The sequence below is a fragment of the Thermobia domestica genome, chromosome 13 (assembly GCF_964235325.1).
Source record: "Thermobia domestica chromosome 13, izTheDome1.hap1.1, whole genome shotgun sequence".
NCBI classification, from domain to species: Eukaryota; Metazoa; Arthropoda; class Insecta; order Zygentoma; family Lepismatidae; genus Thermobia; species Thermobia domestica.
In genome coordinates this window covers 76417694-76437795 of record NC_137466.1, presented here as the reverse complement: position 1 = coordinate 76437795, position 20102 = coordinate 76417694, and the positions used below count along the sequence as shown (strand labels likewise).

The 20102-nt window shown below is 36.2% G+C and overlaps 1 protein-coding gene across 4 annotated transcripts in view; it reads left to right on the top strand.

Moving 5' to 3' along the window:
• Positions 1-3662, top strand: part of LOC145668260 (kelch repeat and BTB domain-containing protein 12-like) — a 134042-nt gene extending 130380 nt beyond the window's left edge. For all 4 annotated transcript variants that reach the window (XM_081735954.1, XM_081735956.1, XM_081735955.1 and 1 more), the window contains one exon: positions 2632-3662. In XM_081735954.1, coding sequence (XP_081592080.1) covers positions 2632-3525 — 894 coding nt within the window. In that variant the 3' untranslated portion in view covers positions 3526-3662. The remainder of the gene's footprint in view (positions 1-2631) is intronic.
• Positions 3663-20102: the final 16440 nt, after the last annotated feature.

Sequence of the window (20102 nt, the reverse complement as noted above, 5' to 3'; positions counted from 1 at the left end):
GCTAGGATAAAAGGTAGTCTGTGTATGTCTTCAATCGAAATATTTCTTTTGTTTATTGTGAGTTTTCAACAGATTCTATTTCACTTTTTCTCTTATTCTTTTTCTATTTGTAGTAGAGGAGTTACTTGTAGTTCACAGTCTTAGGTGTTTTTCGAAAAGTAGTTTATGGAAAGCGCTGGAGCGTAATTTAATTCTTCCAGTAAAGATTGTTCAATTGTATATAGCGTGATGCCATTAACAGGTTTCGTCATTGCATAGCGAGTGTTGGTTTTCATAGATACTAAAACATATTTTGCCTTTGTCTCTTCAGCAGAAGTAGCCCTAGGGCGTCAAGGATCCATCATTCGTCTATAAGACCGGCTGGCATTTTCGCCGATCCCAAGTGTTTCAGTATTCACGCGCTACCCTAGCCAGCTATTTTAAGTTCATGTAAAATATACAGAAAATTTTGGGCGTCTTTAATTTGCCCATTTGATGTTGAGAACAGAACCGGACCAATCCCTGCGGGGGTTCTAACCCGTTCCTACTCGACTCTCACTATTTACTACTTTCACTACTATCTACTACTACTTTTATTAGTACTACTACTGCTACTTTTACTACTGCTACTATTTTTAATAATAGTACTACTACTTTTTTACGCCATAAGCGACTTTCATTATTAGCCAGCTCGGTAAATCGCTTTTTTGAGTATTACTTTCAATCTTATTTTAATGAAAAAATGTTACGAAAATTTTAAAAAATAAAAAAAGTTGGGTTGGGTTTGAACCCACGCCAAAATTGCTTTTATTACTACCCCACTTAGTAGCACGCTCGGCTACGAGGGCCGACAGCAGGTAGTGTTTGCCTACTGTTATATGTATGTCATGACTCTTGATGTCCTATCTGTATCGGCCAATAAGATCAGAGAATACCTGGAACGCTTGGGATCCGCGAATATGTGACCGGCTGTATGGTGTAACAATTCTGCTTGCCGTTTTGGACGTAGCGTTTTGAGTGACACTCTTGATACTTTTTGATTTTAAAAGCTAAATATCACTTCATATTTGGCATAAATACTTGGTGAAAGCAGTCTTGTATGTTTTTGCTAAAGCCAAAGAGAGGCGCTGACGGATGTTGGTAAATTAAATCAAGCTATTGACCTGCTAAACTCTTTAGTATACATAAGAGATGGGATAATCCTAATCTGGATGCTTTTACGTACGGCAAGACAAGTTGCTGTTTAAGCGGATATGTTTAGCAGCTCTTATCGTAGAACTTTTTGTAGTTTTTTTTTTTTTTTTTTTTTTTTTTGTAAAACTGTAATTATATCGGCGTAGTTGTTCTCGCAATTTTCTCAACTGTTGTTGGTGATGTATTTGAAGAATGAGATTTTCTAACGTATTTGAGGAATAAGCATGCAAATCTTCAGGTGCTTCGTTTGCTTCTATTCTGTCTTGGTTGTTTTTATCCTTCTTGCTATATTCGTTTAGTTTCAAACGGCTAATAATATCGGCTGACTGGTTTTTACCTTCCACGTGACAAATGTGAAAAGTGTAGTTAGCAAAGAATAGTATATAGGATGTATATTTACCCACGTTGTCAGGTTGTATGTTTAGTTGTGCTAAATATTTGGCGTCTATGAATAATATAAATCAATGGTTAAGTAGAAAGTATCTAAATTTACGTAAAGCATAGATGATTTAATACACTTTTTTTGCCACATAGAGCTTCTAATTTCGGCTGATGTAAGGGCGACGGCAATATGAAAAAAGAAATTTTTTGCCTGTTTGTGAGTTGTAGCAAGCCAAGAGTCCTCCGGCACGAAACGTATTGGCATTGGAGTGTACTCTAATTTTTAATTTATCATCAAAATGATGAAGCAATTGTGCCTTTAAAGTGTTCTGTTTTAATTGTTTGATTAAATCATCGTTGTTAAATTTTGGTAAGAAGTTGCTGGAATAGTTCCATTTAGTAGTGAAGTTCTTAATGTGGCGACATGTGAGGGGATCATCAAAATACGCACAACAAATACTGTATGTTTAATTGCATCCGGTTTCATCCTGTATGACTCCCACATCGGAATCCGAGACTTTACATATAATTCTTTGTAGTACTCTCATCGGTAATGACATTCGTCTGAATTTTTCGAGAAATTACTTGAAGGTTGAGTGGTTTACCTTACTGAGTGAACACATAAATGTATGTTGCATTCTTGTAAATATCGAAATTGCTTAAAAACTATTCATAAGACAGAGGTTGTCGGATTTTTTCTTGAAGATTTTAAAATGTAGCATTGAAAAGGAGAGAAAAGGAGATATGGGACAGATTAAGGGGAAAACAATTCAAAAAGTAGGAAAAGGATAAAGGTTCCAAAAGGGGGAAAAAAGTGCTAGAAAATGATCTCCATTCCCATCGAGAGACAAAATTTGGTACAATTGATACGGTACAATGTCAGAACCTTTCTTGCTCTGAAACATAAAAATGTGTACCTAAAAATCATATCTCTAGTTATTACCCTCCTCAACCTAAAGAATGTTGATAACGATGAACTAGAGTAGAAACATAAGCAACTTTGTTTCAAAACTTATTTAGTTTTAACATCTAATTTCTTTGCAGGATTACTAAAAGTATAATTTTAATCTGTTTTAGTTTATTTGCAGACATGGCAGTGAGATCTTGGGATCCTCTCAGTTTTCAAATATTACTTTGCCAATATTATTGGACATTTTGAAGCGCGATGATCTGAATGTCTCATCAGAGATGGAGGTGGTAGAGGCAACCAATAAGTGGGCAGAAGCTGAATGCCAGCGTCAGGAACTCAACTCCACTCTTGACAACAAAAAAGCAGTGCTTGGTGAAGCCTTTGTTAACATCAGATTCCGGACTTTGTCCATGCGACAGCTCTGTATTTCTGTCTCCAAATCCTTGCTTCACCCTTCGGAACTTCTGCAGTCAGCTCTGAATGCTGAGAGCTCAACTTTATGTAAAAACACCAAGCCTCGCGGTTTCCCATCTGAATCTTCGACAGTTAGAACTTTTTATCAAAAAGAGTTGCAAAATTTAATTATCATACGCAAAGCCAACAAAAACAGTTCTGAATTTTACGAAGAAAGAGATCACGTTGAAAGTGAATTGAAGGTTTGCGATAAATGTATGATATATGGTCTCCAAGTCTTTGGACAAATATATCCGAACGCACAAGTATTAAATCGAATTCCAGGTAGAAGGATTGCGAAATATTTTGAGAACCTTGAAGTGAAACTAATACAAAATCAAAAAGTACTTACTAAAGGGAGCTTCAGTGGTATAATTCATAGAAACCAAATCATTCCACTTGAACTGTCACCTAATATTTGTAAGAAGGACGAGAAAATTCAGGTCGTCATAAAGATAACCAAACAAGGTTTCTATCCGAAAACTTCACCTGTCGTCCAGAATGAAACGCAAATGGGGCCCAATCTACCAAAAAATACTCAAGGTATGCTAATTACGACCAAAGGGAGTGGGTTGGTAGCAGCACTGTTATGTGAGAAAGTTAACTGATTTCCTGTTTACTTTTTTTTTTAATGGTAACTACAATAATGGATTGCTATGTAATAGTGTATTATGTGTCGTAATTTTATATTTGTTTGCGAAAATATTCTATAACTCTTGAAGAACAATAAACATATCAAGTGCAATCTACAATAATTATTTACTACTCAACCCGACCTATCTAAGTGGTAGTAACCTCCACTTCTTCCCATAGCACCACTTCAGCGTCGTAAAATGAACGAGTTTTGAAGCATGGTATACAAGAAGTCTTTATAGGGCAGGAGCATTAAAATCCGTTACGAATGAATGAGAGAAGTACAGTTATACGATGGACCTGGTAGGAGTTCAAGACATTAGATGGGAATGTAAGAGTAGTTCAGACGGGAAATTCTGTGTTCTTTTTAGTTTTGTTAATGGAAAAGGTAATAAAAATCACCAACCAGGAACAGAGTTTTACGTTGACAAACTAATAATATCAGCAATTAAACATGTTGAATTTGTTAATAATAAACTTCCTTTTATCGCTCTTAAAGGTCGGTGATGCTATATTATTGTTCTAAATGTGCATGCCATAAACCGAAGATAAGGATGACGGCATAAAGGATAGATTTTATAAAGAAGTAGAACGTGTATTTGACAAAGCACACGATACCATATAAAAAATCCTATTATAGGATTTCAAAGGTAGGACGGGAAGACATTTTCAAACTGACCGTATGGAAGGATAGTCTTCATAAGGAAAGTAATGATAACAGCGTTAAGTTTACGAACTTTGCGATATCCAGAAACTTTACCGTAAAGAGCACAACACTCTCACACCTCGACATTCATAAATATACTCACCAGATGGAAAAACCACATTTTAATAGGTAGAAAAAGGCAGCCAAGCATAATTAATATTCGGTCGTTTAGAGTATCTAGACACCGATCACTATGTGCAAGCGGAGATTCAAGAGAAGTATTATCGTTGAAAAAATAAAGTAACACTGTTCAACAAATTTTGATCAAAAGTATGTAAATTCTTTGAAATTGCTATTTTTACATTCATTTAAGCATAATATGAAAGGAAATGATAATAGAATTTTCTTAGCTTAGGTTGTGAAAAAAAAAACGCCCTTGTACAACAGTAGCTGTATATATACAAATGTATTAATATTTATAGAACATTTAAGCAAAATCCTTGTAAAAACCTACATTTCACTTTTTAAAATCTATTTCGCTGTGATGTGATAAGCTGGGGAGTTAAGAAGTACCCTAACCTATAGCTTTCTATACCCTTGTACTTCCTTTTTCAAAATTGCGCAAATACCAGTTTCACAGCGATACAGAAAATAAAGTAACCGTGGTCAAGTTAAACATTAACAGTTCCGTAATAAAAATCAGTGTTAACATCAAAACATGAAAAATATGTACAAATACCTTTTTGTGCAAGAACTACACTGCAATGTAGACAAAAGTTTCAAGTAATCCCTTGTACAGGGATATGTTTATTTTATTTTGAGCGTCTTCGCTTGGCTTGCCTTTGGAGGTTACATCTGGAGCATCCCTTGCAATAGTCCAACAGTAGTCGGCCAATATGTTAGAACTCCACTTTCCCTTATATCTCTTCTCCATGGCTGCAATATCTTGATGGAAACGCTCACCATGTTCGTCACTTACTGCTCCACCATCTTCGGGAAAGAAGTCTAGATGTGAATGAAGAAAGTGCAGTTTCAGAGACATATTGCAACCAAAATTTTCGTAGCACAATAACAACTTTGCTACCAGTTGTTTGTAATTTGTTGCTCGGTGTCTTCGCAAGAACTGTGAACAAACACTCTTCAAGCTTCCCACGCAGCTTTCTCCTCACCTTGGAGAATTTCGTCGAACTTCTGATCTTTGAATAGTTGCCTAATCTGTGGCCCTATGAAAACACCCTCTTTAACTTTGGCATCACTTAATCGAGGGAATTGTCCTCTTAGGTACTTATAGGCCTCATCCTCTTGGTTCATGCTCTTAACAAAACTTTTCATAAGACCTAATTTAATATGTAGAGGGGGAAGCAAAATTCGGTTACGATCTACCAGTGGTTCATGCTGCACATTTTTCACTCCCGGCTGAAGAGTTTCTCTGGTACTCCAATCACTTTTGCGGTAATGAGATCCACGATCTCTACTGTCCCATTCACATATAAGCAACAATACTTTGTATACCCTAACTGCATACCTAGCAACAGTGCTATTACTTTAAGGTCACAACAAATGAGCCACTGAAAATCGTAATATTTAATAGCTTGAAGTAAACGTTTCAAGTTTTCATAAGATTCCTTCATATGAACTGCGTAACCTACAGGAATTGAAGGAAGTTCATTTCCAATATGTAAAAGCACTGCCTTTAAACTCATCTTGGACGAATCTATAAAGAGCCTCCACTCCGTAGGTTCGTAATTAATTTTAAGTGCCCTCATGAGACCACTTATATCTGTACATGCCACAAGTGTGTCTTCCATAGTAAAAAATGAAGTGAACATCTTCTCCCTATTCCGATACACTGAAATATTTACTTTTTCCTGCAATAAATTCCATTGCTTTAAGCGTGACGCTAAAATTTCGGCTTTGCTTTTCGAGAGGTCCAAGTCTTTGATTAGATCACTTAGTTCCTCTTGAGTAAGTCTATGTGGTTCACATGGAGGTTCTTCTACAACAAACGTAGGGTCCTTCGAAGTACTTGATTCAGGAGCTTCAACTTCTTGATCATCATCAGAAAAAAGATCGTATTCTTTAGGTGGGTCAGGAACAGGTAGTCCTTCTCCATGTGGAACAGGGCGCATTGCAGAAGGAATGTTAGGATAGATCAAGGCCCGCTTCTTCTTCGGGGAAATTCCCTTCTTGACGGAAGGAACCATACAAAAATAACAGTCTCTGCTGTGGTCGCTTGGCTCCCTCCAAATCATGGGCACTGCAAAAGGCATTGAGCGCCCCTTCCCATTAATCCAATTTCTTAGATTGCTGGCACAAGTGTTATACACAATGTGGGGTGCCCAAGATTTATCTTGGTCTCCAATTTTACAACCAAAGTAATATTGATAGGCTTTTCTTATTAGTGGTGTTATAGTCTGCTTTTGTGAGGAAAATGTCACTTCCCCACACACATAGCAGAAGCTATCCGCACTGTTAATACAATTTCGCGGCATTTTTGTTTATTGAAATCCTCAAAATGTCACTTGAAATAATTCCGACAACTACTTAAAAATATACATTCGAAATACCAGTATTTTTGCGTACTTGTAGCTGTATTTTTATGTCCTGCACTACACAAACGTCACACCCAAAACGCTGATAACTGCACTAAACCTGTCTTTTCTAACAATAGCAGAACACTACTGAGATAAGGAACACAATGAAACCAAGCGTTCATATAGTTTCACCAGTGTTGCCGGATCAGTGTAACATTTTACCCGAAACGAAGCGAATATATTTATTTTTAAAGTGTTATTATTATTAGACATGCCTGTAAAACGAAAAGTAGAGCTAATATTCGAAAATAACTTTCAAATTCGTGATCAGCACCACAAAATCAATAAGAATTAGCTGATTTTGTTCAATTTACATTTTCGTTGTTGAACAGTGTAATCAGCACCTGATATCGGAGAGATTTAATTTAAAGAAATTAATGGAGGGTCGGAGAATATCAGATTGAAGTGTTGAGTAGATTCGCGGTTTTAGAAGGTTCAGTATGAACTACTGTTGAGAATTCTTGGGTTAAGAGCAGGGGTACAATTAAAAATTCAGCAGAAGGAAAACTTGGGTACCCGAAAGAAAGCAAATAAACTATGGTTCGACCAGGGATGCACTAAACTAGTAGAGAAAAGAGGCAAAACTATGTTGGCAATTAAATCCAAACAATAAAACTGCACATAATTTCATTCACATCAGGTGGAAAATTTCCAAAACTTTTAGAACGAAAAACGTAACTTCTTGAACGCTACAGTTATTGAAGATAACAGTATTTAAAAATATATATATATATTCGGAACATGTATCAAGAAATCAACAAATTTAACGAATATTATCAACTTCATGCTTATGTACTATAGAAAGCGGACGGATCAAATCTCAAAGGCACAAATAGGACTTTGACTAGCTGGAAATATTTCTTTGACAATAATAATAATAATAATAAAGTTCGTGGAGAAAATACCGTGAGTACAGCAGAACCATATATTCCAGAGCCTAATTGAATAGAAATAGAAATTATTATAAAGAGATTAAAAGAAACACAAATCTACAGATGTGGACGAAATTCCCGTTGAATTAATTTTAGCTGAAAAAGAGAAATAGCTGGAGAACGAGATACACAAACCCAGTCTTCCCATCTGAGACAAGGAGGAATCTCCACAAGAATGAAAAGAATTAATCATTATTCCAATTCACAAGAAATACGACAAAACTGATTCTAAAAATTTTCGAGGTATCTCTCATTTTTAATATCCCATAAAATCCTCCCATTCTGTTAGTAAAATTGAGTCCATACGCAGATGAAATTATTGGAGACTATCAGTGCGGATTTGAGCGAAATCGATCAATTATCGAACGATATTTGCCATTCACCAAATACTCGAAAATATATGGAAATAGAACATCCCGATACATCAATTGATGCCGTTATAAGGGAAACGTTGTACAACATTCTTACCGAACTTACAAGAATGCTAGTTACATTAATTATGATGAGTTTGAATGAAACTGAAAGTAAAGCCGGAGTAGGGAAATGCGTGTCCACGAACTTTCACGTAAAGAATGGTATGAAACAAGTGGATGTGTTGTCGCTGTTATAATTCAATTTTGTTGTGGAATTCACTCTAGGAAAATTAAAGATAGTAATCAGGACCAAAGCTGCATGGCACTCACACGGTTATGATTATGCTGATGATGTAAATCTGATATGGAATGATAGGCAATGTAACGTAATACAATGAATACGCTAAAATACCAAACAATACTTTCGACAAAGTGTCTAGGATCAACATCAACAGACCAAGACCACGAAGAAATTAAATGTCGACTGAAAACAAGTTATTCATTCGAATGTTATTATTCGGTCGAAACTTTTCTCTTAGCGAATTCTGTCGAAGAATTCAAAGCTTAAAATATGTAAAACAATAATTAAACCTGTTTTACTGTATGGTTGCGATACATGGTCGCTTACTTTCATGGAAGAACGCAGAACGGAAGTATTTGAAAATAATTTGGGCATTTTCCCTTTCTTTAGTTTTCTCTCTTTCTTCGTTGATTATTATTTTATTGTATTCTACTAATCCATTAAATTTTGTTGTGTTTCAGCATTTGTCTACTTTCACTGATTGTTGAATGAATTTTATGTAATTGGAAGCCCAGTATAACAATGTAGGTTAATACAAATGTCTTCTTAAATAAATTACTTTACTTTTAAGAAAAAATCTGAGGTGAAAAGAAAAAAAGGAGTGGATCCAATTGGCTAAGGACAGGGGCAAATGCAATCCGAAGCAATTTACGTAATTATCTAGATTTTAAAAATGTTTTACTTTCTAATTTCGAGAACGATTTCATTAATGAAAAGCTTTAGTGAATGCGCTATTGAAACGTCAGGTTCAATAGGTTATAGAGTTAGTTTAGTACTACTTTGAATATTATTAGATTTGTATGACGTTTGATTCGTGATACCACAATACTATACGTCCTTAAACAGAGAAAAATACATGTATTTTTGTTTATTCATTCTAAAAAAAGTTCAATATTTATTTATTTATTTAACAATCACCAGATACATCTCACAAGCCATTTTATAGTCGATGTCTAATAACAATAATGACAAGGGAAAGGATTTGGGAAGGTATTGACCAGGGCCTGTTTAGTAGGTGCCATCTCGGCATTTGCCTGGTAGGACTGAGGAAAACCCTAGAAAACCTCAGCCAGGATGGTCGGCAGCGGGAATCGAACCCACGACCTCCCAAATGCGAAGCCAACGTTCTACGACTTGAGTTATTTCGCTATTACCGATAACTTTACTTTTCTTAGTTTATCGTCCAACAATTATGCACCGAGCCTAAGGAAGACGGTGATGATGATGGTGATGATGATAAATAGTGTTGCCACGAGACGAGACATCAGACTGTCTCGTCTCGTCTCGTGCAAAGCGTGCCTCGTCTCGAAAAAATGTGCTCGTCCCGTCTCGTGTCTCGTCTCGGGAGGTTCTGTCCCGTCTCGTCTCGTTTGTCTCGTTTTGTCTCGTCTTGTCTCGTAAAAATATAGCAGCATACCATGGGAACGAAAGTAAAATGTAGCAGGCTGCACAATGCTAATCAAGATACAACTAAGTTACAAGAATTACCCAGAACACACAAGACAAGAAATGTCACGGTAGCTACACCGTGAAGCCTTCACCTCTGGTGTATGTGGTACTCGGTTCGATCTCGGTTAGTGCCATGTGAGCTTTGTGGTGGAAAAACATTGAATGTGTGTGGGGACCGCGGTGGCTCAGTGGTAGAGCGTTCACCTCTGGTGCTTGGGGTCTCGGGTTCAATCTCAGCCCCGCCAAGTGAACTTTGTGGTGGACAAACACCGTGTGCGTGGGTTTTCTCGGGGTTTTCCCGTTTCCTCCCACTTTCTTCATTCCACCATTTCATTCATTACTCATAATTACTGTCTCCTTTAGCCTAACCGGCATAACCGTGGGACGTAAAACTCAAAGATTTCATTTCATTTCATTTCATTTTTCGAATGTGTGTGTTTTCTCGAAGTTGTCTATTATCCTACTATTTCTTCATTCCACTAATTTCCCCATCATCATCCATTCGGCCAAAGTTGCCTAAAGGTCTTAAAAGTAAATTCAAATAAGCTCACACGGCAAGTACAAATAGTTTACAAGATAATATATCTCTGCTGTTAGTTGTCTGAGGCATATATACATTCTGAAACTGAAATTTGTTTCACCAGTTTCAATACACGAATATACAGTAATATATATCAGAGAGAGAGAGAGAGAGATGGAAAGATACCGTATTTATCCGTGTATGCTGCGCACCTTTTCTGCACAAAAACGAAGTCAAAAAACAGGGTGCGCAGCATACACGAGGAAATATAGAATTGACTGAGCCACCAAGCATTTAAAATCACGGGGAGTTTTTATTAACCTAATACTGGAATATTGTGAGTAATTTTACAAGAGTAGAAAAGTTTTGATATAAAATGACAAGTTGCAGCTCATCTTTCCTCTTTGCATCAACCGGCCTTTCAAGAACTACTTGCGGCGACTGTACACTGAATGGATGGCAACTGCAGTACACGAAACTACGCCAACTGGCCGAATTAAGAAACCTGCACTTCGCCTTTTGTGCGAATGGATTATTGAAGCATGGAATTCAATTCCAGAGGATCTTGTCGTCCGCTTTTCCAGAGGATCTTGTCGAAAAAATGCTGCATTTCCAATGCCAGCGATGGGAGCGAAGACTTTATTTAGTCCGATGGTGATACGTGCTCCAGCTCCTCGGCGACGAAGAAAGCTAGGCACGGGAGTGATTTCTGTTAATAATCACAGTATTGTTGGATTGTCTCTGTGTATAACAATTTTAATGATTAAAAGTAGGATGAAAAATACATTGTACCTTTTTTTTTTTCAGAAAATTGATGTGCGCTGCTTACAAGAGTTTTTATTTATTTATTTATTTATTTTCAATTTTAACGTTCCAGAAATTGGGGGTTCGCGGCTTACACGGGGACGCGGCATACACGCGTAAATACGGTATATAGATAAATAGAGAGATAGATATGTGTGTACACTTTGATTTCATATATTCCAGCCTTTAGGTTTCACAGTGTTAACCCATACGAATCAAAAAACTACTTCCCATTTTAGCATGTTTAAATTTGTTGCAATTAATTTTTATTTTTAAAAAAGAGCTCGGAACCAAATAATTTTATTGAGTAATGGAAAGTATTTGATTGAAATTTTATATGTTACTGCACAGTAAGCTCTACTTAAAGTGCCATAGTAATGGGAGCTGAACGACACATCGGACGAAAGAATGCTTGGGGCCAGTCTTCATCTCCATGGTTCAAATCTGTTCGCATAACCGCGGGATGTGTGATACTATATGGTGGTTGCCCCGTTTGTGTAACAAACTCATGACAGTGCACCCAGATTAGCTAGTCTAAAAAAAAGTTGATTTTTGGGCGGCCATTTTGGATTAAAGTTTCTTATATTGTCGTGATCTATTCGCAATCATACAACGTACATCTTCATACCAAGCCGAGCGGTCTGCGGCGATAGACCATCGGCTTGAAGGCCCCGAGTTGAGTCCCGAAAGGGTCATGTGTATGGATTTTAACAGCATTTGTTTTTTCGTATTGTGTCAGGAGGGGGAAGTCGTAGGGGATAAAAGGATTTCAGTCTGAAAAAATTGGAGACAATATCCTCCCCCAAGATACTTTCATGGGAGTAAGGAATTAGTAAAAATATAGGATATACATTTTATAGCAGGGATGGTTTGGGTATCCTATTTATTTTCTGTTAATTATGTTCTTCAATGTTCGAATTTTGATCATTCTCATGATATTTTCTGCTTTCAACGGAGTTCCATGAATATTATACCAAATGTTCTTTACATTTATCAAGTTCGAAAGGTTTTATGCGCCTGTAAGAAACCATTTTTGAAGATAATTCAGGTCCTAATGAATATTATTCACTAGGAAAGGGAAGTATTCCCCTCCTCTCGAATGGAAGCAGAGGGCAATTTCGCACTCTGGTCAGATCAAACATTTCCGCGTAACAAAAGGAAGGCCCCCCTGTAAAATCTCTTCACCTCCAGTGGTATTGTTAGTACCATAAATTTGCTGAAAGCAAACAATTTGAAGGGTTTGTCGACAGTATTTTTGCTTTCTTTGTCCTTCGACCGGCTTCCAAACAAAGAGGTGAATTTTACAACATGACTGCTGTATAATAAGCGAGCGATTGGTAAAATGGTATAAGTCTGTTTTTATGTGTATATGTGTGTGTGTGTGTGTGTGAGAGAGAGAGAGAGAGAGAGAGAGAGAAGACAAAATTTTAGTTGCAAGATGACATACTTCAATTGCCGTTTTTAGGGATGCGCTCGAGTCGAGACATGTCTCGAATCTCGACTCGACTCGACTCGAATTCGAGTCGAGATTCGAGTCGAGACACTCTTTGTAAAATTCGAGACGAGTCGAGACAAACGCATTTCTCGACTCGAATTTTCGAGTCGAGACTCGAGTCGAGTCGAGACAGCTGGTAAAAATCTCGACTCGACTCGAATGTCTCGAAAATCTTTCTATAATTTTTAATAATATTTTGAAGAAAGTACTCGCTCAGAAACACTCGGCACGAGAATTTCGGAAACTGCAGGACTTGTCAGGTGTTCGAAGAGTGCTGTGGTGATTGTCTTCAACAAGTGGCGAAACCAAGAGGAAAAGACGTCCAAATGTCGAGGGGTTGGGCGCCCCCTACTTCATTAAAGATGTGGAGAATAAGAACGAGGACAGAAAAAGAGAAAGAGAACACTGACCGTTGGGAATTATCCCTTGTTGAAGCGATGGTTGGAGTAATAAAACCAGTTAGTATTTCCGCTGTTGTATTGTTGATTTCACAGAAATGTTCAAAAATAAGCAAAACGTGACTCTGCACAAGATGTTTACTTACCCATAGTTTTATTATTGTCAACTGAACCCTGAATGTCTGGGATGTTTCTATCCCTTCTCACTTTACAACTTGAGAGGGGAGGGGGTATTATCACCAGGGTACCACTAGTAGTACACCGCTAAAAGAAATGCTTTAGTGCTGCATCGGAAGCGGCATGTTTTGTATATATTTCTTAAAATGTTATCCATTCATAAAGTATAAATTCCCCCACCCTCCCCTCATTCTGTTTCCAATACAGAGAACCGACTCTTTAAATGAAGAACGAACCCTGAACCTTCCCGAAAATGCTAAAATGATTGATGCGTACAAATAAGAAATCTGTGGATGAATCAGAAAATGCAGATACATGAGAAGATACTTGATGCAGTGCAGTCCAACACACACTGAGAAAAAAAAATGTAGGTGGCATACTTAAAAACGTAGGTTACATTCGTAATTCCTGTAGTTTCTGGACTTAACGTACAACCGTATATAACATCCTGCAGCAAACGTATAGCTGAAAAAGTATGTATTATACGCACTGTCTGCATAAGTGCAATGACGTCATTCGTGTGACGTCATCTGCAGTAACAAATATATACGGAGGTGATATCTAGCTTTGTGACGTCAGGATCGTATGTAGCATGTGGGTTAATAATGACGACACACACTGACTATCAGGACGGAGCATAATTTCAAGAAGTATGCAATATACGTTCTTTACGTATGTTTCTTTCGTTCAACCCCAAGACAGCATCTATATTGTACTTGTGCCCCGTACGTACGACTAGATACAGTATACGTATTGTACGTATGTATTATACAGATTTTCCTTATGTCGCACACAGCTTGTCCAGATACAGCATACAGAATATCCGTATGCACCATACAGAGTGCATATATGTAGCTTACAGACTGTCTGCATGCAGCATACAGATTATACGTATGTCGCGTACAGGTTGGCCATATGTAATGTATAGATCGGATGTATATAGCTAATAGGTTGTCCATATGAAATATACAGATTTTACCTGTATCGAATACGTATTGCCTTCTTGTAATGTATGGATCGGACATATGCAGGATCTAGAGTGTACGTATAGTGCACCATTATTAAAGTGCTGCAACATACTGCAAAGTGCATGATACATTCTTACTGTAATGTTGTCAAATATTGTTTTACTCTGTATGAAAACAAAAATAGCTTAAAATATGGTTGATCTCCTTTGTGCCAATAATAATAAAATTAACAATACTACACTTTTCAAATCTTAGTTTGGAGCAGTGAAACTGTCCAAAGAAATGTATTTACCTGCAGGGTGTCCTATAAGTTTGGGCTTCCTGCTAATTCGTTGGAAAGCTACTGCAAAGCCAAGTGTTGAAAAGTGACACAAGCGTTAATTTTAAAATTATGGGCACAAAGGAGGTTAACCATATATTAAACTATTTTCGTTTCCATACAGAGTAAATCAATATTACTGTAAGAATTTATCATATGGTTTGCAGTTAGTTAGTTGCAGCACTTCAATAATAATGCAAAATGCACAGCCTTATACAATCCTATATTCAAACTCAAACAAGATTTACGTACAATCATTTATTAAGCTGTTATCATCCATTGCTTGTACGATATAAAGATTAGTTTACCTCATTCCTTTCCTTAATAGTATCTTCTTCTAAAGTGCAGTTGTTACCACAAGAGGCCTGAATAGAATTTTCCAGAAATAACTTCTCTGTACATTTTAATTAACAGGTAAGTTATGTTTTTTTTTTTTTTTTTTTTTTTTTTTTTTTTTTAATGTCGCAATAATTAAAAGTGTAGTGTCAGCCGAAAACGTATTCGCTTACAAGATGATTCCTACTCAGTACTCGCTATTAAAAATGCAACACCAAGAAGGAGACTGGGTAGATGCGCCAAAGTTCCCAGGCCGATACCTAATAGTAAGTGCAGAATACTCTTAAACGTTCGCTGTATTCGCTGTGTGACAACGTGGTGACAGCGGAGGCGTTGTGCAGCCATCGACTAAACATATTTATTCTTCCCTGCTATAGACGTTCTGCAAATTTGGACTTTCCTGGATGCATCCTTCTTAGTGCAACATTTTAAGCAACGAGCAATTTAACAGTCTCATACATTGCTTAAAGAAAGAGCAATGATTCTCAGAATTACTCGGAAGATATATATACACAATTTAAAACGGTTATTTCAAACTTTGCAATTCAAAGCACGAAAAGAACTATAGATAAAGGAACACTGATTTTAGCCAAATAGTAATTAGTAAACTCAATCACACTCAGTACCATTAGTTGCTTGGTGTTATCCATAAGTCAGAGATCACGGTATCTCATTTCGTGTAGATTTTTGCATTTGTTTAACGCTAAAAATGTATTTTATCGCTAATTGAACCCAGTACCATATATATACCGACAGGACGTACCTTAGTCACAAGGTGACATGAGTGAAACACTAAACTATTCGATTGACACCTGCGGTCTTGTCAACACTAGAGAAAGTTACAAAGTGATTAAGTAAATACGGAACATAGTTCATAGAAAGTATAGCGATGTATGAAGTCTCCGTTTCATACGACTTGGATAAAGGATACATCTGAAATAGCAACAAAGAAATATATAATGATTTCTCTGGATAATTTGGATTAGTCCAGAATTCGAACACACACACAACACGAACACACACAAGTCCAACTTTTTTTTTTTTTTAACTTCTTTCTTCGGATTCCCAATAAAGTTGACTACTGAAAAGCTGAGTTATAGATTCTGTATTAAAACAACACCTTCGCTAGACATGTTCAGTATACACATTGTCTTACATACAGAACAATACATTAGTTATTAATGCATGTCTGAAATAATAGTGCTTCGTATAGAATTTTACTTCATCCAATCGCAATAGCACAAAGATAAAAAATATTGCGAGGGATAATGTTCTTATTACAGAGAAAAAGAATTAAAATGACTTAACATTAACAATCATTTTCTTTAAACAGAGATAATATTTTATTATAATTTATGGAAGAAAGAAATAATTTGTAGTACAGTATCTTTATTAGGGTTATATATTCGTACAAAATAATGTAAGTACAACTGGGTCTGTCTTCAGAAAGGACGTACTTTTAGCCACAACCTACACTGCTTCTTTTGACTGTCTTTCAAGCAGAATCCTGGTTTGAAGCACGAAATACCTGCAACAAAAATCAGAAAATATTTAAAATGTTATATTCAGTGTGTTTAATTTGGTTGTACTTAACAATACAAAATATCTTAACCTTTTTGAGATTAAATGGAAAAAATCTGTTCGGTCAGGTATGGACTTTTGGGTTGCACGTAGAAAAAATATGAGGTGTTTATTGATGCTGAACAACTCAAAATGTATTACCATTCAAAAGTAAGTGGGTACCCCAATGGTGTTCGGGGTACCATGGGGTACCTAATGTCTGTATTTTTTAGATATATGGAAATGTATGTCTCTAAAATGTAAGGAACTGATATCTGTTTACCGAAAACCTCAACTCGGTAAGCCTTATGGATATCGAGATATGGGAAAATAAAGAACGACACCATAGAAATGTGGGGTTTGCGTACTAGATGGGCAGTTTCGGAAACGTAATTACGAGAGCTTACAACCACCTCAAAAGTAGTTTCAATTAAATACACTATACACACGCCCTGATGGGGGTTTTCGGGTACCATAATATTCGCAGAACTCTCATTTCTAAACATTCTAAAATATGTTTTAATAACGTTTTAAAGAACCTTAGAGGTGTGTGTTTACCGAAACCGCAAGTCGGTACGCCTAACAGTTACCGAAATATGATGAAATAAAAAGTGACACACCTCAGTACAATTTCGATCGAAAGATTAATTCAGCTCTAAATTTTCTTTGGACAATTCCAAGCGTTCATCGGGCTCTGAAATAAAGTGAACATTTTTTGTCTATCTAATATAGCAAACGAGATATAAGGAATTGTGTATTTTATGACGTCGTAAAAATAGAGACCCACATGGATTTGTACTTTTGAGTCTTTGCTGTAAGAAGAAGAAATTTTAGAAAACAACCGTATATACCTTAATAGACAATTAAATTGGCGGGGGCACAGTGGCTTAGTGGTAGAGTGCTTACCTCTGGTGTATTGGGTTCTTGGTTCTATCCGCGGGCAAGTCAGTTTGTAGTGGACATCGTATTCGTGGGTTTTCTCGGGGTTCTCTCTTTCCTCCCACCTTTGCATTCCATCAATTCTGCCAACAACATTCACTTGCTTTAATCAAAATCTCCCTGAGACTGAAATGCATAATCGTGGGTCGCTACACTGAAATATTTCCTTTTATTTAATTTAAAATTAAATAGGGAGTTAAGTATGATCGTATCTCTATGGGTTAAGTGAATACTCCAATAGTTTCTGCAAAAAAAGATTAGTTAAACACCCTACCACTAAGCTACTGTGTCCCCGCCCATTGAATTGTCTATTAAGGTATATACAGTAGTTTTCTGATTTTTTTTCTTATAGGAAAGACCCAAAAGTACAAATATATAAAGATCTCTATTTTTACGCCATAAAATATATAATTCCTTTTATCTTGGTTACTATCTTAGATATTGACAGCGAATTTTCATTCTTTTGTACAGCTCGATGAACCCTTGGAATTGCCTGAAGAAAACCTAGGACTGAACTAATCTTTCGATCGAAATTGTACTGAGGTACTCATTTAACCCATAGAAGTACCATCTTATTTAATTTTGTTGCGACCAATAATTGTTTCCGAAATTTCAAGATCTCATACACTTTTATTTCACAGTGTTTCTCCAGATGTTAGATGTACTAGCTGGAAGTTTTGGGTAAACACATATTTCAAATACTGTTTACAAATGTCACATTATATTTTCAAAAGTTTTTAAAATTTAATATTGGTAGACTCCATGATGTTCTAACACCCCATGAATATATCTAATTACTTTAAGATGAAATTGCTACTGGTGTTTATTAACTGTCCATGAACGATTTCGGAAATTTTAGCATCTAACACGAAAACCCCTTAACTGTGTTGGTCCCCCTTTATTTGACATCATCTTGATGGCCGTTAGTCATATTTTAATTCATTTTCCGAATTGTAGCGTCAAGTATGCAAGACCCACATACCTATAGTATCTCTCTTTATTTTCCCATATCTCGGTATCCATAAGGCTTACCGAATTGCAGTTTTCAGTTAAAAAAAAATCAGTTCTTTACATTTTAGAGACATGTATTTCCATATATCTAAAATGCAGAAATTAGGGACCGCATTGGAACCCCATTGGAGTACTCACTTACTTTTGCATAGCAGGGTAAAAACGCCAGTGGTTCTCACTTTAAGGTTGAAAACATACTATTTTGTCTTTTCTCTGAGCATTGTGAATCTGTCGGAGCTATACCGTAGTTGGAAAGACTCACTGATCCTTCCTATAATGACCATGTAGTCAGAATTCAAAAAGGAGTAGAAGGAAAAACAATATTTTAAAATCCTTGCACCAGTAGTCCTCACCTTAAAATCAAAATGTTCCAGTAATAGTCAGGATTTTCTATCAGTGTTCGTCACTCAAATAACTTGACATAATTTATTCTAAAACGCACTGTGTATCAGTTTAGGGTTAAGAATACAATATAAAGTAGTAAGCTTAATAACTTTTCATCACTTTTAGCACTCAAGAAAGAAAAGAAAAAAACGTTTTCACATACTTTTTAAAGCAATTTCAGAAAGAAAAATGTTAACTGAATTCTAAAGTTAACTGTATATCACTTTCACGTTAAGAGTACAATATTAAATACTATGTTTAATAACTATACGTCACTTTAAACACTCAAAAATGAAAAACGTTTGTACATACATTTTGAAAACAATCTAAGAAACAAAATAAGTTAACTGAATTCAAAATTTAATTATACATCACCTTAAGCTTAAGAATACACTATAAAATACTGAGATTAATAACAATGCATTACTGAAGAATGAAAACAAAAATGTTTTAGCTACCGATATTGTATTTAGATGTTATTTCTCATTAACATTTTTTTTTTTTTTTTTTTGAGAACTCGTGATCAAGTCTAGGGATGCGCAAGAGAAAAGATTTGAGATTGTCTCCTCTCGAAAAGGTGCCGCGAAAGTTATGTATCGTCTCGAAAACTGGATCCGTTTCTATTGGAAGAGCTCTGTCTCGTCTCGAATTTCGTAACAAAAATTATGTCTCGTCTTGTCTCGTGTGCATCCCTAATCAGGTCCATAGCCAAAAACTTCATTTCCGAAGGGTTCGATAGGACTTTGCGATATCCGAATTTAAATATAGATAATCGATATCGACAAACTATCGAAACTTGTTCGAAATATTGAAAAATACAGCAATATCGAAATATAAACAATATCAAAAATCGAAAATATAGAAATACGAAAGAGAGAAAAGAATATGGATATATCGATCAAAAATTTCGATATCGATGTTTTGATATTTGAAAATATCAACCGTTCGATTTAAATATCACACAGCCCTAGGCTCCAACTGTTGTCACCTTTAAAATTAATGTGAAAATTACTGACTAATATTCTGTAAGTACCATAAGACGGGATTATTTTGCACTTCAGGATTAACTTTGCACAAAATACGGCAAAAGTTTCACAGTCCTCTGTCGGTAAAATGATGGACTGTAAAGAGAAAGTTTCAACTGTCACCGTAAGATAGAACATTGACTATTTGGTTGGCGGTTAACATCAGTTCTAATTACCTGAAGGGTTTGTTGTTGTAGAGGTATGGAAAGCAGTCACTGTAAAGGCCGACAAAATTTGAAAGATATCACCTACAAGAATTTTCGTCAAAGTCAAGTCAGTTTCGTAGAATACTCTGTGTATAATGGGACTTTGAGACAATAGTTGAAATTGAAGTGTGAAAC